At 36.7% G+C, this 19,331-nt stretch overlaps 1 protein-coding gene across 1 annotated transcript; it reads left to right on the forward strand.

Annotated features, from left to right (window-relative positions):
• Window positions 1-13,877: 13,877 nt before the first annotated feature.
• sox11a (SRY-box transcription factor 11a) lies at window positions 13,878-18,077 on the forward strand. Its single transcript, XM_051867102.1, is given in 2 exon segments — window positions 13,878-15,693; window positions 15,695-18,077. Coding segments are annotated over 2 exon segments (1,008 nt in total). The 5' UTR covers window positions 13,878-14,736; the 3' UTR covers window positions 15,746-18,077.
• Window positions 18,078-19,331: the final 1,254 nt, after the last annotated feature.

Here is a 19,331-nt window from a genome sequence, read left to right on the forward strand (position 1 = left end):
TATACACAAATTGCTAAAATGAAATGAGTCTGTGTTATTTATTATAATTATATTTAATTATAATTTTGACACATTTAAATGTTTAAAATATAATAAAAATGATTGTGTTAATGAGATTATGTGGTTTTTATAATCAGTTAACACTGCTTTTGTCATTTTTTACAAGATGGACAAAATTTGTCACCAAAAAAGTCATTCGGTTTAACCAAAATTTTGGTGTTACCGAATGACACTTTTGGTTATACCGAATGACAATATTTTCAAACAATGCTAACAGGCTGATATCTAACTAGCTTGCTAGCTAGCTAGCAAAATGACAATCAAACATTTTATATTTAGTACAAGTTTTTAAAATATTACAACATTTTCCATGTTTTATAGCGGTTGTACCGAAAGACCTGATGTTTCGGGACAGCGTATATGAGCAAGTGAAAACATTAATTTTTCAAATAGTTAAAAGAGAGTTAGTTACTTTGCCTCATGACCATGTGGTCCTTTGCAGGTGTCTGAATGATATCACATCCTGTCACATGATATTGACCGCATGACTTGATCCAAAATGGTCCCTTTATATTAGTTACTCCGAATGACATCAATGAAATTCATTTTTCCGGACATATATACTTTCTTATAACAAAGCAACGACTTCTACACATAATTTTAATACCATTTTGCTCTATGTTAATATATGATGTTATAAAATCATACCAGAATACAAAATATAGCCTTTACATTTATTACATTTTAAGATGTTTTAATCACAAATGAAATGGCTGTATTGGCCTTTGGACGATTAAACCGAATGACCTTTTGACACTTCAAAATCTTTAAAATGTAGCAAAATATAATCAAAACCTTTTGGATTCAATAAAAGAGGTCTAGTTGTACTACCTTACATACATTGGATGTCATATCTTTGTTTTTTATTATTATTAAGGCCTTTGGACAAAAAAAATGACCCGTCACATCATTGACCCATTTCGTTGCCAGTGCCGGGAGCTTGCAAAGAGAGCCCGCCCACGCACTCTTCTGATTGGCTGTGATTTTTGAATGACATTATCGCATCTCACAGTCGCGTCATGTCTGGTGTGGACAGTCAAATTGTTTGTCGCTGGAATCTTATTGCGTCTGGTTAGGACACAGTGTAATGTGTTACAATATTGCGTTACTTCCTAAAAAAGTCAAAAAGGCATTCGACTGGATTGCTTTCATAGTGTAGACGCTCAAGTGGTTGAATACATTCAAACAGCCACAAAAGACCACCTACTCTTCGCCTACTGACCTGATGCGTAAACATTATGGGAAGCGCGCTAAACAGACGGGATTTCAACTTTGTCTGCTGAAGACCCAAGTTTGGTTTGAAGACGAAAAATGTACCAAGCACAATGTTCGCTCACCATTCCTGATTTCTAACACACACTCAGTCAGCGTTCAGCTGGTCTTGCAGCTGTCAGAACAGAAACGAAAGCTGATGCTCTCTATATGTTTTTCCGTTGTCTCCGGGCACGCTCACATGTAAATTGCGTAAGCTTATTTTGAATAATAACTCAGATATTTTGTTGTAAATTTAAAAGTAATGACTTTAGTAGTTACTTGATCTGATTATGTAACTCACTTTACATGTAATGCATTATCCCCAACACTGTAAACAAGCTGAAACTAAATTGAAATAATCAGAAATTGTTTATTATCTATTGACAAGGTTGTCTCTATATTTGATAACTGACAAAACTATTTTTTTCCTATTTTTTCCTGAGACTTGTGCCAGAGCGGTGCCCAATCTGGAACCATTCCACATGTTTAGGAACCAATAACATCAGAGGCATCAACTACTCGATCCGCTTCCCTGTCCATCTAAAATCAAACAGTTGTATTTATATCATCACCAGTGTCCGGTCTATCACTAGTCACGTTGTTCTGCGTTCACACCTGAAGCTTTTTGAAGGGGAAATCCTCCCTCAAATCAAAGTAACACATTTCATTGTACTATAACTGATGAGATTCCATCAGATCAGTGTTAAAAGCTTTAGGCAATCTTTATGAACTCTCAGAGAGCTGCCAGGCATATAATTAAAATCATTTCTATAAAAGTCAATTAGGGCTCTTACCGCTCATTGTTAAAAGCAGGCCTATGGCACGGCCTCTAGAGATAAATGGATTGGAGGGAGTTGGACACTCAGTTGGGTTTGGGGTGACGGGATCGGAGGTAGTCATTCATCACTCACCATCTTACATGGAAGTTGTGACAGGCAGAGGTCAAGCCAATATGGCAGCAGTGAGGAAGATGGATGCCTTTAATTTGGGTAATGAAGAGTTAACTATCTTGGGGAAAGTAGCGACGGCATTAAATAGGAAAGCTGTCGGCATCAAAGAAAGTCTTATTTAATTCCTCTCGTTTAATGGAAGACATCGAGAACACAATCTGTGATTGACAATGCAGCCCCCAGACATAATTCCCCACAGACACTTCACTTAGATTCTATCCCTTGTTAATCTCAAAAATAATGAATTGCAAAAGTAAGGTTAAACTGCCAATGTGAATTCATTATCATTAATAGATTAGTTCATAGATGATTTACAGTGTATGGGGATGGGATTTCATTAACATGGAATCGCTTTGATTTAGCTGGGATTTTGCTGGCCTTTTCTGGACCATCAATCTCGCCGCAGTGGTCATTGTCCCTCTTTGGGTGACCTCTACACTTTATTACTCGGCTGAGAGATGAATATTGCCGGTGGCTAATGACCTGCTAGTGAAACAGAATGATTATTGTGTTTTTCATTGCAAGTACAAGACTCCATTTATCTGTTCTGGTGGAATAATAGGAAAAGAGAGCTGTCTGTCAAATGTTTCCTTGACTTTGTGAATTCTTATGACTGGCTTTATGGCTACCTTCAGCAAAGATAACCTCGGGTGTATCTGCGAACAAAAAGATTTTAATAACCTCTCCTACGGAAAAGAATTTAAACATTATGTTAGGTGAATACATAGTCATGTCGTGTCCTCTGACTTGTTTCTTTGCAAGTTCTGATGTATTGAACTCCAGGGCAAGACGTTATAAGGAATTGTATGCGTATGTAATGTCGTGGTCCTTATTTAGATGAGCAAGTTGTGTTGAGGTGATTTTAATGTTTGACTTTCCTTCTGTCCCTCTACTTTTAGGAGATAGGTTTTTAATGACTTTGACTTTGTTTGCTTTTTGTTTAAATGATCAAAGCTCTGGTTTCATAAAAAGGGTAATGCACTCCTAACAAAAATAGCCAAGTCTCGTCCTTGTCTCCTGAGAAGGTTGTAGGAGTGCCAGGCAGATATAATTAAACTGAAAATTGTGTTCTTGTGGTTTACATCTTACATTAAAGTCATAAATCTAGATCGATATCTCAAAATAATGAGAAACAAATTGAGTTTGCTTTGAAAGTTGTTGAAAGGAAAGTCAACACATACAGTGATTTTTGAAGCTGTAATTATTTTTAAATTTGCAGAGCATCTTTCATCAGTAGAGTACAAAACTGGGTCTGAAACGAACTCATTTTCTTTTCTTTTTTAACAAAAGGTCAGTGAAATGTGGCATTTAACCTTTAGAAACTGTTGATTGACGACCATCCATCCGTCCATCCATCCATCCATCCATCCATCCATCCATCCATCCATCCATCCATCCATCCATCCATCTGTCCATCCATGTTTTTTCTGTCTCTGTCTGACTGTCTATCTGATTTTCCATCCATCCATCCATCCATCCGAAATTCTTTCATTTATGCTATAAAATGAATGAATAAAATGAACATCCATCCATCCATCCATGTTTTTCTGTCTCTGTATGACTATCTAATTTTCCATCCATCCATCCATCCATCCATCCATCCATCCATCATCCATGTTTTTCTGTCTCTGTCTGACTGTCTATCTGATTTTCCATCCATCCATCCATCCATCCATCCATCCATGTTTTTCTGTCTCTGTCTGACAGTCTATCTGATTTTCATCCATTCATCCATCCATGTTTTTCTGTCTCTGTCTGACTATCTGTTTTTATCTATCTATCTATCTATCTATCTATCTATCTATCTATCTATCTATCTATCTATGTTTTTCTGTCTCTGACTATCCATCCATCCATCCATCCATCCATGCAACCAACCAACCAACCAATCAAATGTTAAATTAACAGATCACACAATATAGGCTTGCAATTTTGGTACGAAATGTTGCTTATTTTGATAAACTCATAAATTACAGAAATATTTATTCAACAATAAAATATTGCACAGCAAAAAACATGGGGCTTGTGCCCTAAAAGTGCTTTTAAAAAAAGTAATAGGACACTAATTTTTTACCCTGTTCGTGGAAAGTGCCACAGAAAAACACATTATCACCTAACTACGGCCTGGAGACATGTGTCTCTCAATCAGAAGAACATTCCCACATGCTTAAAAAAAAAAGTTCTGAGCAAAACCCGGATAATAAGCAAATGAAAACTCAAACATTTCTTTGGTGCAGATGTTTATTGGCTTTTTTTTTCCAGGAAGACAGCTGCCAGCACCAACTAAAAGCTCCTGGGTCATTACTCTATTAAACAGAGCCATGGCCACGTTGAACAGATTTACTGTGAAAACACGCTCACTTTTAAACAATTTCCGCCCTTGCTTCTCAGAATGATCAAAAGTGCTGAAGCTGATCCCTTTTCCCTTGTTTTTGTAGAGATGTCTGCTCTACAAAACCTTCTCATGTGTTTCCATTCGAAGGTGAAGGAACTGGGGCAGGAAGCTATATTTTTTTAAAGAAATAGTTTTTTCTTCTTTTCTAGTTTATTGACATTTTATAATGAGTTTACTGCCTGAGTACCAGGTGGGAAAAGTAGAAATAGGAAGCCAATTCCATCCCACCAACCCCCACTTTGACTGACTATTCCTTAATTTAACTCTTTCCCCGCCATAGACGGAATTTTCCGACTTTTCATGTTTTCACTGTTATACGGTAGGGGGCGCTATTACGCAACTTCTGAAAGATGACAGAATTTCCGCATCAAAACACAGACAAAAAAGGAGCAGAAACAAGCGATAAGAGGATTGCTTATGTACATTGTAGTCTTTGAAAAAACACGATTTCTCAGATTTTTGTTTACATTTTTTTTTTTTTTTTTTTTATGAAACTTACTATTGTGTTGATTAAAAAAAAATGCATGAATGCATGAATCTAGAACAATAAAAGCAGAGGCTCTATTCTTTCTTTTGAAATATTGCATGTTCAGATATTCATACAACAAAATATTCTGAGGGCCATGGAAATTTTGTAAAAATTAAATTATCAAAAATGCTGGCAGTGGCTGGCAAAAAAAAAACTGCTGGGGAAAGAGTTAAATATCACAGATAAGGCAGTTTTTACACAGCTTTTCCACCTAATGCTTTCAATGATACAAGAGTGATCTAACTAGTCATTTAATACCATGTAATTGCAAAGGAGACACTTTTATAGCCCTCAACAACTTCTATTTCGAAGAATTCAAATTTTGCAGTAAATTACAGATTACTGTAAAACTCAGTTTTATGATTATGTTTTTGTATCCTCGTAAACTAAACGTGGTTCTTATGCCTTGTCTTTTTTATGCACTTGCCACACATTTTAATTAGACAGCACTACAGCACCCAGCAATAACACTTTCAGAAAAATGACAATTTAAAACTTTCCTTATATACACGTTGAGGTCATTGTGGGTTATAGCCTGTCAAAGCTATGCAAATAAAATATAATGTTGTTTATTTTGAAAACAATATTGTTTGGGGGTGAAAAGTAAATTTTTAATGGTATTTTGGATGAATGAGAGTGTATGGGTTACAACGGTTAGCTTAAGCTTTGTCAAAAATAAAAAAAAATTAAAAAAATAGGTAAATAGAAATTTAGTGAACAGTTTGCCAACAGGAAGATGTGCAAGTTAACTTATTAGAATAGATCCTAAGTTTTTGAGATGTTCTGATGAACAGTTTTAAAGTAATTTAGTACTTGTATCAAGAGAAACATATAATATTTTAAGTAAATCTAACCTTTAATTTTGGATTATGTAAAGCTGCTAATTACAGAGGCTGAGTTCTCTCAATAAGACTGCTGAGCCCAAGGGCTATGTATTCTGCAAAGTGTCTTTGAACTGTCACAATTGGGCTTGTGGTGCAAAGATCATAAACGGAAACTTCAGAGTGCAGGATACGTCTGAGGGTGACTAACCATACACCCTGACTCCATCAGAGCTCATCATGTTCTTTCAATGGAAGGGCAAGTTCGTGCTTGTTGGACACAGCAGACCATTACACTAAACATGCGCTTTCACAACGAAGTGAGAAAAGCCTTGATTTATTGCGCTTTTTGCTTGGCGAGATCTCTTTGGCAGCATAGGCTATTTTCATTTCAGCCTTCCGTCGAATATACGTCTTACTTCAAAAATCATGAGAGTATCTTGGAACCTGATTTCATCCATTTCCCAAGAAGCTTTTGAAAAAGTGAAAGTGTGCAGAACTCACTCTCTCTGTACTTTAGTATGTATTAGAGGAGGTTAAGCCGTGGCCATGCAATCCATCAGAATTTGTCCTAGCTTCCCCAGACTAAACATACTCTCATTACCCGGCCTCGTCGGCCCCGAGGGCTCTCTCAGACCATGTTTATTAGCCCAAGACAGAGTGCATACAAACACTCAGGAGGTAGTTGTACAGTGAAAATGTTTCCCTGAATGCAGCGGCACACTCAGGCAGGCTGGGAGTGCGGACGTTGAAATGACAACAGGTGAAATGTTGCCATGTCAAGACGCCAGGGGCCTTTGAAAGCAAGGTGATGACATCATTACGGCCAAGCAAAGCATTCCCACATTTCCACTGCCCTGGTGAAAAGCGAGGCGGTGAGCTGAAACAGAAGTTTTGACTTGTTTTCTCAGTGGTTGGATCTCAGATTGTGGCTGCTACTGAAATTCACACACCTATCTGAGCTAGTTTTATTTGACTCTCTTTTCACTTCTTTGTAGCTTAACTCGAGAAATTGACAGCCAGGGGCTGTGACCAGTCTTCTGGGGTGTTTTACTAAACATTGGTGCACTTTAGGGGGTAGCTGTTGATTGTGTTCGTGTGTCATGTGATAGACATTCCAGAGAGGTGTCAGGCGTCAGCTGTTTACATTGATGACAAGTACTCAGGTGTCAAATGTCTGCTAAATATCAGAACCTTGAGGGAATGAAAGGTTTGACACCCTACAGACACATTACTATTGGTTTGTGACAATTACAGTTTGAACCAATAATTTTGTAGATATCAGTGTTGAAGAAACTTTAAATTATGTGTAGCTTAGCAAGCTAGTTTCAAAGTAGACTAGTTAATCTTTTGAAAATGTATCTGTCTATGCTACAAGCTAATAGAGTTACTTACAGCGGCATTTTTTTAATATACACAATACGACATGATATAATTTCATCGGTTATAGATTTTCTGGCACAAGGAAAGTTGTTGAACACTCTAAGGCCCAGTTTACATTAGTGCGTCTTCATTTTAAAATGGCGATCCTCGTCTACAGTGGCGTTTCCACAGCATTTCAGAAACGATCTCCGTCTACACTGCACGACCGAAAACGCATGTCACATGACCGTTCATGCACACTGGGCATGCGCGTACGGGTGTGAACAGTTGCCTCTTGCTCATGAAGGGAGCTGCAGTATTTAAAAAAATGCAGAGTTTAACTGCACAATGGCTGCTAAAAATGACAACAAAGCCAGCAAAGATTGCAGTTCAGTCTCCACGTTATTGTTTACACTATCGTCAAGGATACGCAGAGGGAACGTGGGCAGCCACGCCATTGTTTTCAAAAGTCTCCGTTTACATGCAACCCTGGCATTTTCAAACTGAAAGGAGTTCTGCGACTACACTGGAGGGGAACGTATTCGGCGACAGCATATGCTAAACAAACAAACAAACAAACAAAAAAAACATTCATTATTTATGTCAAAGAATTATTTCACCTGTCAGTGAATACGTTCCCCTCCAGTGTAGTTCTTAGTGTAATATGACCTGTTGCGCTCTGTCTCACTGCCTGTATCCACTTTTGTGTCCTTAAACATTCGTTTTTTGGGGTCGACAGCTTATAAAAACTTAGTTCTTGGTTTTTTAGCTTGTTTGCTGTACACCATATCACATAGCAGCTTTCAGACATTGTTCTGTTTTTTGTTATAAGCCAGAAATGACAAAGCGGCAGCCTCACACTTTATAAAGTCAATGGGTACTGTTGGATTGCCCCCCCCCCCCCCCCCCCCCCCCCAGTGGGCGTGGTTTTCAGATTATGACGCATGTCGCTCTGTCTCTAGTTATAGCTAGCTAAGTTTACACTAATAAAAATGTTTACATTGAGGTTACATGATCATTTTAAGTTTAATGTATGAATTAGTATACTCAAACTTTTCAAGTTAAGAATAATTAAAATGTATGAGTACAAAATAAAAGTGTTGGTTCAAGTTGAGGCAAATGATTGCGTTAAATTTTTTAAGTTTTGCCAACTTATTTGGGTTTACAGCAGGGCTGTAACCACCATAGACATTGAGGGGGACAAGTCCCCCCCCCCCAATACTTAGAAATGGTCAAATCGTCCCCCCCAATATTTGAAATTCTTGCACTGCTCTGCTGCACTACATTACAGCACTCTGCATGTTGTTGGGATGACAAAAAGGTTTAAAAGTTACATTTTTAGTCTGGTCTGCCTCAACAGTCTAAGAACGCTCGTCAATGTCAAAATGATTAAGATGGCCAATCAAATTAAAAAGTAGGTGGGGTTTACGTTTTCTTTTTGCTCATGCACACAGTCTTCACAGCACAGAGGAGCGCGTCAATCGATCTCTTAATGCAGTTGCAGAGGTTCTATTTTTCCGGTAAAATCACAAAACAAATGCACATAAACGTGTCCCTGCTCAACCATTGATGGACATCTTTGATTTAATGAGAAAAAAAAAAGAAAAACTATGCAAGGGCGGATTGGAACATGCAACCTTTGATACTGTTAATAAAAAAACCTACCACTAGACCACTAGGAAATTCAAATATTCATTGCAGATCTATATATTTATTCACTAAATTAAAGAATCTCGGAACTAACAATATATTGTATTATGAAACTATCACATTAAACATGAGTTCTCAATGCCCTATTGAAATTGATTTTTTTTTTCTACAATTGTTATTGTACATATCTGATATAGCATTGTATTAGCAGCAATTTCATTCACTATTCTGTTTCTTTGTGTTTTATAAAAATAAAATAAAAAAGTCCCCCCAATGTTCAAGACATGGTTGCGGCCTTGGTTTACAGTGAAGGGTACAGTGCTACTATTGATTTAACACAATCACAGGGCCTAGCAAAATTAGAAGAAAAAGAAAGCAGTTACTTTCTGGCATCTTAGACAAATTTATTACATATAGCACACAGTGTATTATGCATGTCTCAGCTGAGATATGTTCATTAAAATATTTCTTCTTTAATAGTGTGTTCTAATTATGCTTTAAGAACTTTTCTTTTTTTTGTATTTTTAAGTCTGGTTTTCGGCTGCACTTATACTGATTTGCAGAGTAAATTGCATCCCCTGTGAAACTCATTACTGTCCTAGTAGCTTCTTGTCTCACATGAATGCGTTGCTACATTAAAAGTGTATTTTCATCTGGCAGATGGTGACTGTTAGAACGATTATATGTTTTGTATACAATTTGCCTACATTTAAATCAACGATTGTTTATTCCACACAGGTTCAGCTTGTCAAAGTACAGGGTGTACTTCAATCTAAAACTCCTGAGATAACATTAACAACACTATCCAGATGTGTTTCCTTTGTCATAGCAGCTCCTGATAGGATGCAAATATCTGTACCATCCACACACTACATATGATGATTATCAGGTGATCAGGATATTTGCATAAAAATACCCTTTCAAGGCAAGAACCACTCCATGAAAGCAAGAGGAATATTCAGGAATGTGTTATGTAAGTGAGAAGTTTATTTGCGTCTCTATAGGCCCCTATTACAATCCCTTTTCCTAGCCATTGTTAACTCACCAGATAGCAGTCAGAGGAGGCCCACCTGTCTAGAGGCTATGCAGAGGAGATGGATCCATGCATCTGCAGCATCAGATAACCCTTACCCTGACTCTGTATTGATCCATGCTTCGGTGCTCTTGCATAGAAACAGCTGTTTCAAAGAGTTTAGATAACCAAGAGAATATTTTATGAGGGATGTATAGAGTTCAGAACAAATAAAACTACACTGTAAAATATTATTTTCATGATTTGTTATCACAACATTTTTTTCTTTTGTCAAATCAACTTAGATAATTAATGTGGTTCAGATAACAATATTTTGAGTTTCTGTTGATTAAACCAATCACATTCATTGTATTAACTCAAACTTTTAATTTCACTGAACTCAAAATTTTAAGGCAACCAGGTAACTTACTTTTTTAAGTCTAAAGTGGACCATCAAAATAAAGTGTTAACCTCTTTACTCAGGCTACTCTTGCAAATACACTATGAATATTTTAAAGAGGCTCTGCTAAAACAAAGCAGGTTGTCATACAGCCAGTGATAATAATAATGCTTCAATCCAACACAATATTTCAACTCGTATATTTCTTTTGGAAGAACAGTGTGAGTTTCAAAAGCATAATAGGATGCACATGTGGACAGCAACTATGAAGACCACCAATGCTTTTCTTGTTGACTTACCTATTCCTTCTGGTACTTTAGGGTGTGTTTGTGTGTGCGCGCATTGTGGTTTGTTAAGGTTTTGTCTGCTTTGTGAGGACAAAATGGACAGTAAATCCTGAAATCACATATCAGCCAGTGGTCTCTATAGAAAAGTCTAATAAACATAAATAATGTTTTAATGAAAATGTAAAAATGCAAAAAGGTTTCTGTGAGAGTTTAAAGTTAGTGGGAGAAAATAACATTAGGTCGGTATTATTGGGTCATTGACAAATAAGGCTTCAAAAAAGATGTTTTTTAACCTCCTGTATTCCTGTGTATTTCTCTGACACCATACATGCCACAGTTTTAGGTCTGGATGTCCTGTAAAGAGCACATTTAGGGCTTTTCAGAGATACCAAATGTTTGGAGGTTTCACCAGGACAGCAACTTCTTGGTCTTTAAAAATGACTGAATCATCAAATTTAGCACTCTTATGGAAATATGATATTTAAATCTGACTACTTTTCAAATTGTTTGTCTCGGGAAAATGTTATAGGATTTCTAATCAAAATATGACTTTCTGTTACAAAACAGGGCATTGACTTCATACATGTCCTCAGTGTTTATCAGGCACTTTAGGAGAGACAACAAGTGAATAGGGAAATAAATTACATCTCAATATTCCTATGAAATATTAGATATTATTATGAAAATGTTGCCATCTATTACTCCCATTATTACACCTCTTTTTTAATTACATGTTTCTCCAAGAACACATTAATATACAAATTAGATACAGTGTATAGATACATTGCATTCACTGGGAAAACCCATGGCCATTTTACACACACATTGAATTGATATTGGTATATCAATTCATTCCTTTTTATCTTTCATATCTTTCATAGTTGAGAATCATTTTTAACCAAACAAAATTTGGTTAAAAAAATCCTGAAACCTAAAAATTAATTCATAAAAAAAAAAAAAAAAAAAAAAAAGTATTTTGCCTATACATGTCATTTCATGTCATTTTATTTTTTAAAGCAACTGAGTCCTTGTGTCCACTTATGAGGACATAGCATTACATATGAATTAAATATAATTTTTCAAAAAAAAAAAAATCAATTTTTCTTATGCTCTTAACAATGTAATTACATGAACAAATACTCAATTAACAAACAAACAAAAAAGCAAACAAAAAAATTATAATATTCCGGGTCTTAAAAAAATATTTTCAAAACTGATGTAATGCATATTTTTGAGTCATGAACAATGTGTTTAAACAATTTTCAGTTGTTAAATAACATTTCACAAATAACAAACGTGTTTAAATTCATTTTTGACAGCATGTCAGGCAGTACAACCAAATAGGTGTATGTATATATACTGTAGTTGTACCACCTGACATGGAAAGTGTACCAACCTACATTTAGCACTTTTTACCAGTATTTGAGAGATCTACAAACCTTTTCACACTGCCACAAGGATCAATTGGGGTCGTCTATGATGCATTATCATTAACTGTTATTACCCTGTCAATTCATAATAAAAGTCCCATGTTCAGTTGTGCCACCCTGACATTCAAATTGCTGGACATTATTGTATCTCAACAACTTTAAAACTACTGATATTTATATATATATATAAAAATAAAAAAAATGTATATATGAAAGGTTTCAAACCTAAAATGATGTCATAGTCTTAAGTTTTTAAATTTATTTTATTAAGACACTATTTTAAATCGTTTTCCAATCTGTTCATTTGTTCAGACAGTTGCACCACCTGACATTTTGGGGGTTTAAGATAACAAAATATAAAATAATATGTATTATTTAAATGTACTAAAAATGAATTCAAACTAAATAGGTTTTATAGAATAAAATGATATATGTTATGCACAAATAATGCACTTGGACACAAAAATACGCACATCATGTCATTGACCCTATTACAACAGTAATCAATAGAAAGTCCCTGCCATGATAGAAAAAAACAAGTGTGTGTGTGCGTGTGTGTGTGTGTGTGTGTGTGTGTGTGTGTGTGTGTGTGCACTCTGTGCAGCAGTCAGGGGAGAGAGGATGTCTCAGATTTCCCTGCACAGACCCTCCCTTTTTAAGGATGACTCACACCTCTGCAGTGGCTGACACTCTCACCTCATTCACAGCCCTTAACGAGCCATGCTAATGAGCAGCACATCATTAGGCAGCTCAGATTCACCTCTGTTTGTGAGCCTATCACAAGAACGATGATGTAACACAGACCGAACCACAGCAAGGGAGCAGACCGCATCCATAGATACTTGTTCATTCAACATTTCTTCTCATCCAATAGCAGAGGAGAATGTCTTGGCTTTAGAGTGCACAGGTTTCCTGTATGTCACCATGTGTTTTTATTTACAAACGGATGACCTTGAGATTTTAAGGAGAATTGAAGAAATATGAGCAGAAATATGTGGTCACTGTGAGAGAGATGCTGGCTTGTCATTTGTGCTTGTCTTACCCCAAGCCTTACCTTTTTAGGCAAAACTACAGTCACATGTCCACTGCTCAGGGCAGTTTCTTCCATCATCAGAGGTGAGGGTGATGTAAGGTCTCTGAAGGGCTAGTGATTGCCCTCTAGGGGACAGAAAACAGGATGCCTTGGCAGATGCATAGTTTCAAGTAACATTACTGACTGCTAACCACAGTGGGCAGGAAAAAGGATCTGTTGGCTTTGAATGAAGCACACCAAGAACTTCCATTTACTTTCCCTTTTTGCTGAGAAAACTGAAAATGAATGTATTCCCTGGCAGAAATAAGACACTGTAGACAAGCACAAGTGCGCTGTTAAATGGATCGCTCTAGGGAAAGTTTTTTTTAAACATAGAATTGCAGAATATTTGCAATGATGGTGAATAATTATCATTAAATGCAGAAATACATTTTAAAAAGAAGTACCGTAATCCGTATTATCGCAAAAACCACCAGTTCTATATCCTTATAAAATGATAAATTAGAGTAAAATGTTAAATTACGAGACAAATAAAAGAAAAAAAGTAGATGTTATCACTTTTTTATTCAATAAAACTGACTATGCAGATAATTCTTTAATGATAGGCATTGTTAACTTGAAAAATGTGAACAATATTTCATCTATGTTGAAATATGTATTACATATCCGTCAATAAAATTCTGATTGTGGCCTTGATCAACCAACCTCCATGTGGTGTAATGTGTGCTAGTTTGGATTATTGATATGATGTGGGATGGTAATGATTATTATTATTTTTATTTTTTTTAAGTTTAGTTTAGCCTTGAACTTGCTTCTTATTTCCTTATACATAAACCATAAAACTGTGATGGCAATGTATACCAAATACCAACTGAACTAAAGTGATGTGATTTTAACACATGTTATCGAGCGGAAGTTAGTAATGTCTAGGAACAAGCCCTGATAATTAAAAATTTCAGCACTCTTTCAACTAATTAAATAGCATCTATTCTATCCTAGAATGATTGTTTTATTAAAAAGCTTTTCTTCCTATAAAACCATCCCAGAAGACTGAACATTTCCCCTAATTGAAGAATCACCCACATGCGAACACAGGAACAGTGTCCAAGCGCCACCTTCAGTATTTTATTAAGAGAGAGTCTGAATGGTGAGAGAAAAGAGCTTTCCATACACAAATGTTTCCATAACATAAGACTCGCTCCTATAGTCTCACATCGTCATAAAGGATTCTGAAACATTTGGTTTGTTTGGTTTCGCGTGTTTATGTGTTGACACTCACAATCCCGTTCAGTTTATCTAGTGATATGCGTGTCTCGCACAGCGTGGGTCCAGACGGGAGCGCGTTAAGGGTTAAAAGCGCGCTGCATGGAGTCTGTGGGGCGGAGAAGAGGGGTGTGATTGGAGCGCTACCCATGATGTCATGTACATGAAAAAGCCAAGAAGTAGTTAAGAAGGCGGCTTGTAACTCTGGAAAGAGTGGGTGAACCTCTAAGGCGCAGAGAGCAGACGCACGCGGGTGATATTTTGGACTGACAACACACAGCAAAGGCACCATGGTGCAGCAAACGGACAACAGCGAAACAGACAGCATGTCCAGAGAAGCCACCGACTCCGACGAAAGTGAATTCATGGTCTCGATAAACCCAGACTGGTGCAAGACCGCGACCGGACACATAAAGCGACCGATGAACGCGTTTATGGTGTGGTCTAAAATCGAGAGGAGAAAGATCATGGAACAATCTCCAGACATGCACAACGCCGAGATTTCCAAACGCTTGGGGAAGCGCTGGAAAATGCTGAAGGACAGCGAAAAGATACCTTTCATCAGGGAAGCCGAAAGACTCCGGTTGAAACACATGGCTGATTATCCTGACTACAAATACAGACCCAAGAAGAAACCAAAGCTGGACAGTTCCTCCAAACCCTCAGCACCATCTCCAGAGAAGTCCTGCAACAAAATGTCCAAGAGCTCCAAGAAATGTCCCAAACTGAAAACGAACAAGACGGGGAGCAAATCATCTCACGGCTACGGAGATGAGTACGCGTTTAAGAGCATGAAAGTTTCAAAGACTGTCATTAAAAGTGAATTCACGGATGAAGACGACGACATCGACTCCGAGGAGGACTCTCGAGTCAGGGTGAAGGAGGAGGAAGAGGATCCGATCCGAGCCTACAACGTAGCAAAAGTTCCCGCCAGCCCAACTTTGAGCTCGTCTACGGAGTCCGAGGGCGCCAGCATGTACGAGGAGGTCCGGAACAACAGACTCTTCTACAACTTCAAAAACATCACCAAGCAGAGCACAATGTACCCCGCATCTGTCTCACCAGCATCCTCTAGGTCAGTTTCCACGTCTTCCAGCTCTAGCGAAGACGCGGACGACTTGCTTTTTGACTTCAGTTTGAACTTCGCCTCCTCCGCGCAAAGCTCGGAGCTGGGCAACCCAAATCCAGGGAATCTCTCCCTCTCTCTGGTGGATAAGGAGTTGGAGTCTTTTAGCGAGGGCAGCCTGGGCTCCCACTTTGAATTTCCAGACTATTGCACGCCTGAGCTCAGCGAAATGATAGCTGGGGACTGGCTGGAAGCGAACTTTTCTGACTTGGTTTTTACATACTAAATAAAAGACAAGTCCCAAGTAATAACACACGGGAGAGGTATAATGCTCTGTTCTGTACGTATTTCTTTCCCCTGCCTTCTTCTGGTGGTCCACCTATAGGGGATTTGATAAGGAGGCGAGTATGGCAAGCCTTTTAAACATTTATTTCATTAAACGATTTAGTATCTATGCTCATGTTATTAGTATCAATTATTTAATTACGAGTATGTTATCCAAATGTGACTAGTATTTATTTACCTTCTAGTTTCTAATACGTATTCATGTTCTATAGTCACTATTTCAGTACTAACATTTCTTACCTCACTTGTTACACTAGTTTATGTGGCATACGTAATCAGAATAGCTTCTTTATAGTTCAATTCAGAATGCTACTAGTAACGGTTGAAAATGCACAAGTTTCTGACAAATAGGTACTAGTGTATTTTCAATGTTTTTTAATACTAAATATTCACTAAATAAAAAGTACTGTGCTTAATAATAAATAAAAAAAACTAGTAGCAAAGGAAAAAGTATTAGTATGTAATTGTAGTAGTTGTAAAATTAAAAAATATATATATATATACTAGTCACTATTGGATTACTTACTAGTAATTAGAAAAATAAGTACTACTAACAAAAAATAGATACTAGGTACTTTGAAGCATTAAATGTTAAAATGGCTTGCCATAGGCGGGGAGAGGTTTGAGGAATTAGATGCTCATGAAGCTGGTACTGTAGCAAAAAAGAAAGTCTGCAGACGTTTTTTTTCTGGCAGCATGACAGGGTTTTATGGATTTTTCTGTAGGTCTACAATTACTGTTCAACTAAAGCGGACCACAAAGGGAAAATCTGAGAACTTCTATGCATCTTATACCCTCTTTCTAACTGCAGGGAGCTGAAAATGTAAAGACTGTGGACTGACTCAAAGCAAATCTGTGAACTATTATTGTTCAGGACGTTTCTTTCAAACGTTGTTTAGTCATTTCTAAATGCCGGAACTTTTTTCTTTTAAAATCTTTTTTTTTTTTTTTTTTTTTTTTTTTTGAGAAACTGATTCTGTTTACCTACTGGTTTGAAACTTAAGCAGCCTAAACCTCCTTAGAGTTGCAGGTGTTAGAGGAAGCATTTTGATACATAACAGACCTCATCTTTTTAAAAGAAAGCAAAATATTTTCAGGCATATTTTTGTACAGTTAAAAAGGGAATGTTCTTACTGGGCACTCAGTGAGTTTCAGGCACTTCTTCCCTTTATCATTTGTGTTAAGCATGCAAGGGAGTCCTGGTTTAAGGATTAAGTTTAAATTAAAACTTGCATCAAAAATGCCTTGTGATTTTAAGCTAGGTTTTGTACAGCTGTAGATCAAATTTGTTGAGTATTTGTAGAACATATGGCATTGGGGAGGTGGGAGATGCATACCTCAGTGCTGGTATTAGTTTCAAGATTGTATATGTACTGTAAAATAGTAAAGTTAGGAGTTTATGTATATCATACTCGTGATATGTGGATGGGTCCCAAATCGCAGGTGTGAGACTGGATTTTTTTTTCTTTCTAATGGCACATACTGTTTCCCCTTCATTTTTTTGTGCAATATATTTACTTGTAAATGCAGACCATCTACATTTTTTTTTTTTTTTTTTATTATTTGCAATTTTTGTAGCAAAATGATGGACAGGCAGACTTTTGCTCTGTCAACATCATTATTTGTCATGATGCTGAAGTCATTGATGAATAAAGAAATCAGCTGGAACTGATCGTAACTGAATATGGTCACATAGTGTGCTTTTCTGTGGAGAAAAACCCCCACCATTTCTCTTTAAAATGACCCACAAAATTGGACAATTCATGTCCTGCAACCAATTTGAAAATGACTCACTTTTGAAAATGTGCCATAATGGGCAATTAATGAATGTCGGTGGTCTGGCTGAAGAAAAACCAAGAAAGCAAAAAAAAAAAAAAAAAAAAAAAAAAAAAAAGGTACATTCCATTTCCTCGTTTCATATGATGAAACAGTTTATTTTCAACTCAAGACTGCCGTCTTTTCTACTAAAAACAACAACTACAACAACAACAACCGTAAACCTGTATTTTTGTTTCTTGCACTTAAACATATTTTGTTTATTTTTATGTGGGTCTTACATAAAGTCTGTTTTGATACAAGGTTTGGAATATGATGGACTCTTTGCCAGGGAATATGGTGAAGTACAAGGCAGTCTAGCCTCACATTCCAAATGTAAACCTCTCTTCGACTCATCTTTTAATAAACAAATACTTACCACCATAAAATCTCCTCTCAATTTGTTAAATGAAATAATGATGTCATTGTTTGTTCGTACCAGCTTTTGCATAACCTGATTTTGCTTTGAAAATATACATCTTTCCTGGCAGGAACCAGTAAAACCTACCAGTTTAAATCATAACAATTCCTCCGTTCCTCCTGTTCAAAGCAACGGCCCCTTTAAGAAATCAAATTTTGCGCTGTTTGAAAGCCGTGTCCTGTGATTGGTGGGATTTTGTGGCCTGTTGGAGTGAAGAGGAGAGACGCAACATGAATGCTCCACAGCTGCCACTAATCACATCCCAACTCCTCCCATGAAGCCCCCCGACTTCCAATGCCCTCTTTTTTTTCTCCTAGTGACCAGTCATGCAGCTTAGAAAAATAGGTTATAAGCAAGAATACACAAACACTCTTAAATATAATCTGTCATTAGATTTTCAAATCAATATGCACTTAAGACGATTACTAAAGCATTAAAGTGCTCACAACTGCTTTTAGAACTGTTTCCGAAGCATGCAAATGGATCTCTTAAAGATGCATCTATTAAAGATGCATTTACTAAATCTTGCAAGGAATGCACTGAAAAAATGTAATACGCAAATTACCATCTTTAAACACCTTAAGTGCAGTCTATTAATGTGCAGTGTTGGGGAAAGTTACTTTTAAAAGTAATCCATTACAATACTGGGTAACACTTTATTTTACAGTGCCGTAGTTACACCTTACTACATGTACGTAATAACAGCAAATTATGCATAATTGCAAGTAACTAACCCTAAATCAAACCCTAACCTTAACTGTAACTCTATAGTAAGTGCATGTAGTCAATTAAAAGTACTCAGTACTTATTTGAGTATTTACAATGTAATTAAGGCGCTGTAAAAAAAAGTGTAACCCAATATTGCGTTACTTAGTTACTTTTAATGGAAAGTAATGCATTACATTACTCTTGCGTTACTTTTTCTCACCTGGGCTGGGCTTGCTTGTTTGTTTATTTTTAATAACAACAAAAAAGTTCTATTTTTGGCAACTGTAAAGATTTCACACCAAAAATGAAATGAATAGGCTTCAGGCTGGTCACAAATGTGATGTTTTTCTAAAGTCATTTTTGCTTATTAGTATGTTTGAATTGGATAATCGAAGGTCAGCAGCAAAGACATTGGTTAATAAAATTAGATTAAATACATAATGTATATTTGTTTAATTTAATATATTTAAATATTGCAGGTTTGTGCAATATTCTGAGATTGCATTTCGCCGTTTTTATTCATTTTGAGG

This window comes from Ctenopharyngodon idella, chromosome 17 (assembly GCF_019924925.1).
Source record: "Ctenopharyngodon idella isolate HZGC_01 chromosome 17, HZGC01, whole genome shotgun sequence".
Lineage (NCBI taxonomy): Eukaryota > Metazoa > Chordata > Actinopteri > Cypriniformes > Xenocyprididae > Ctenopharyngodon > Ctenopharyngodon idella.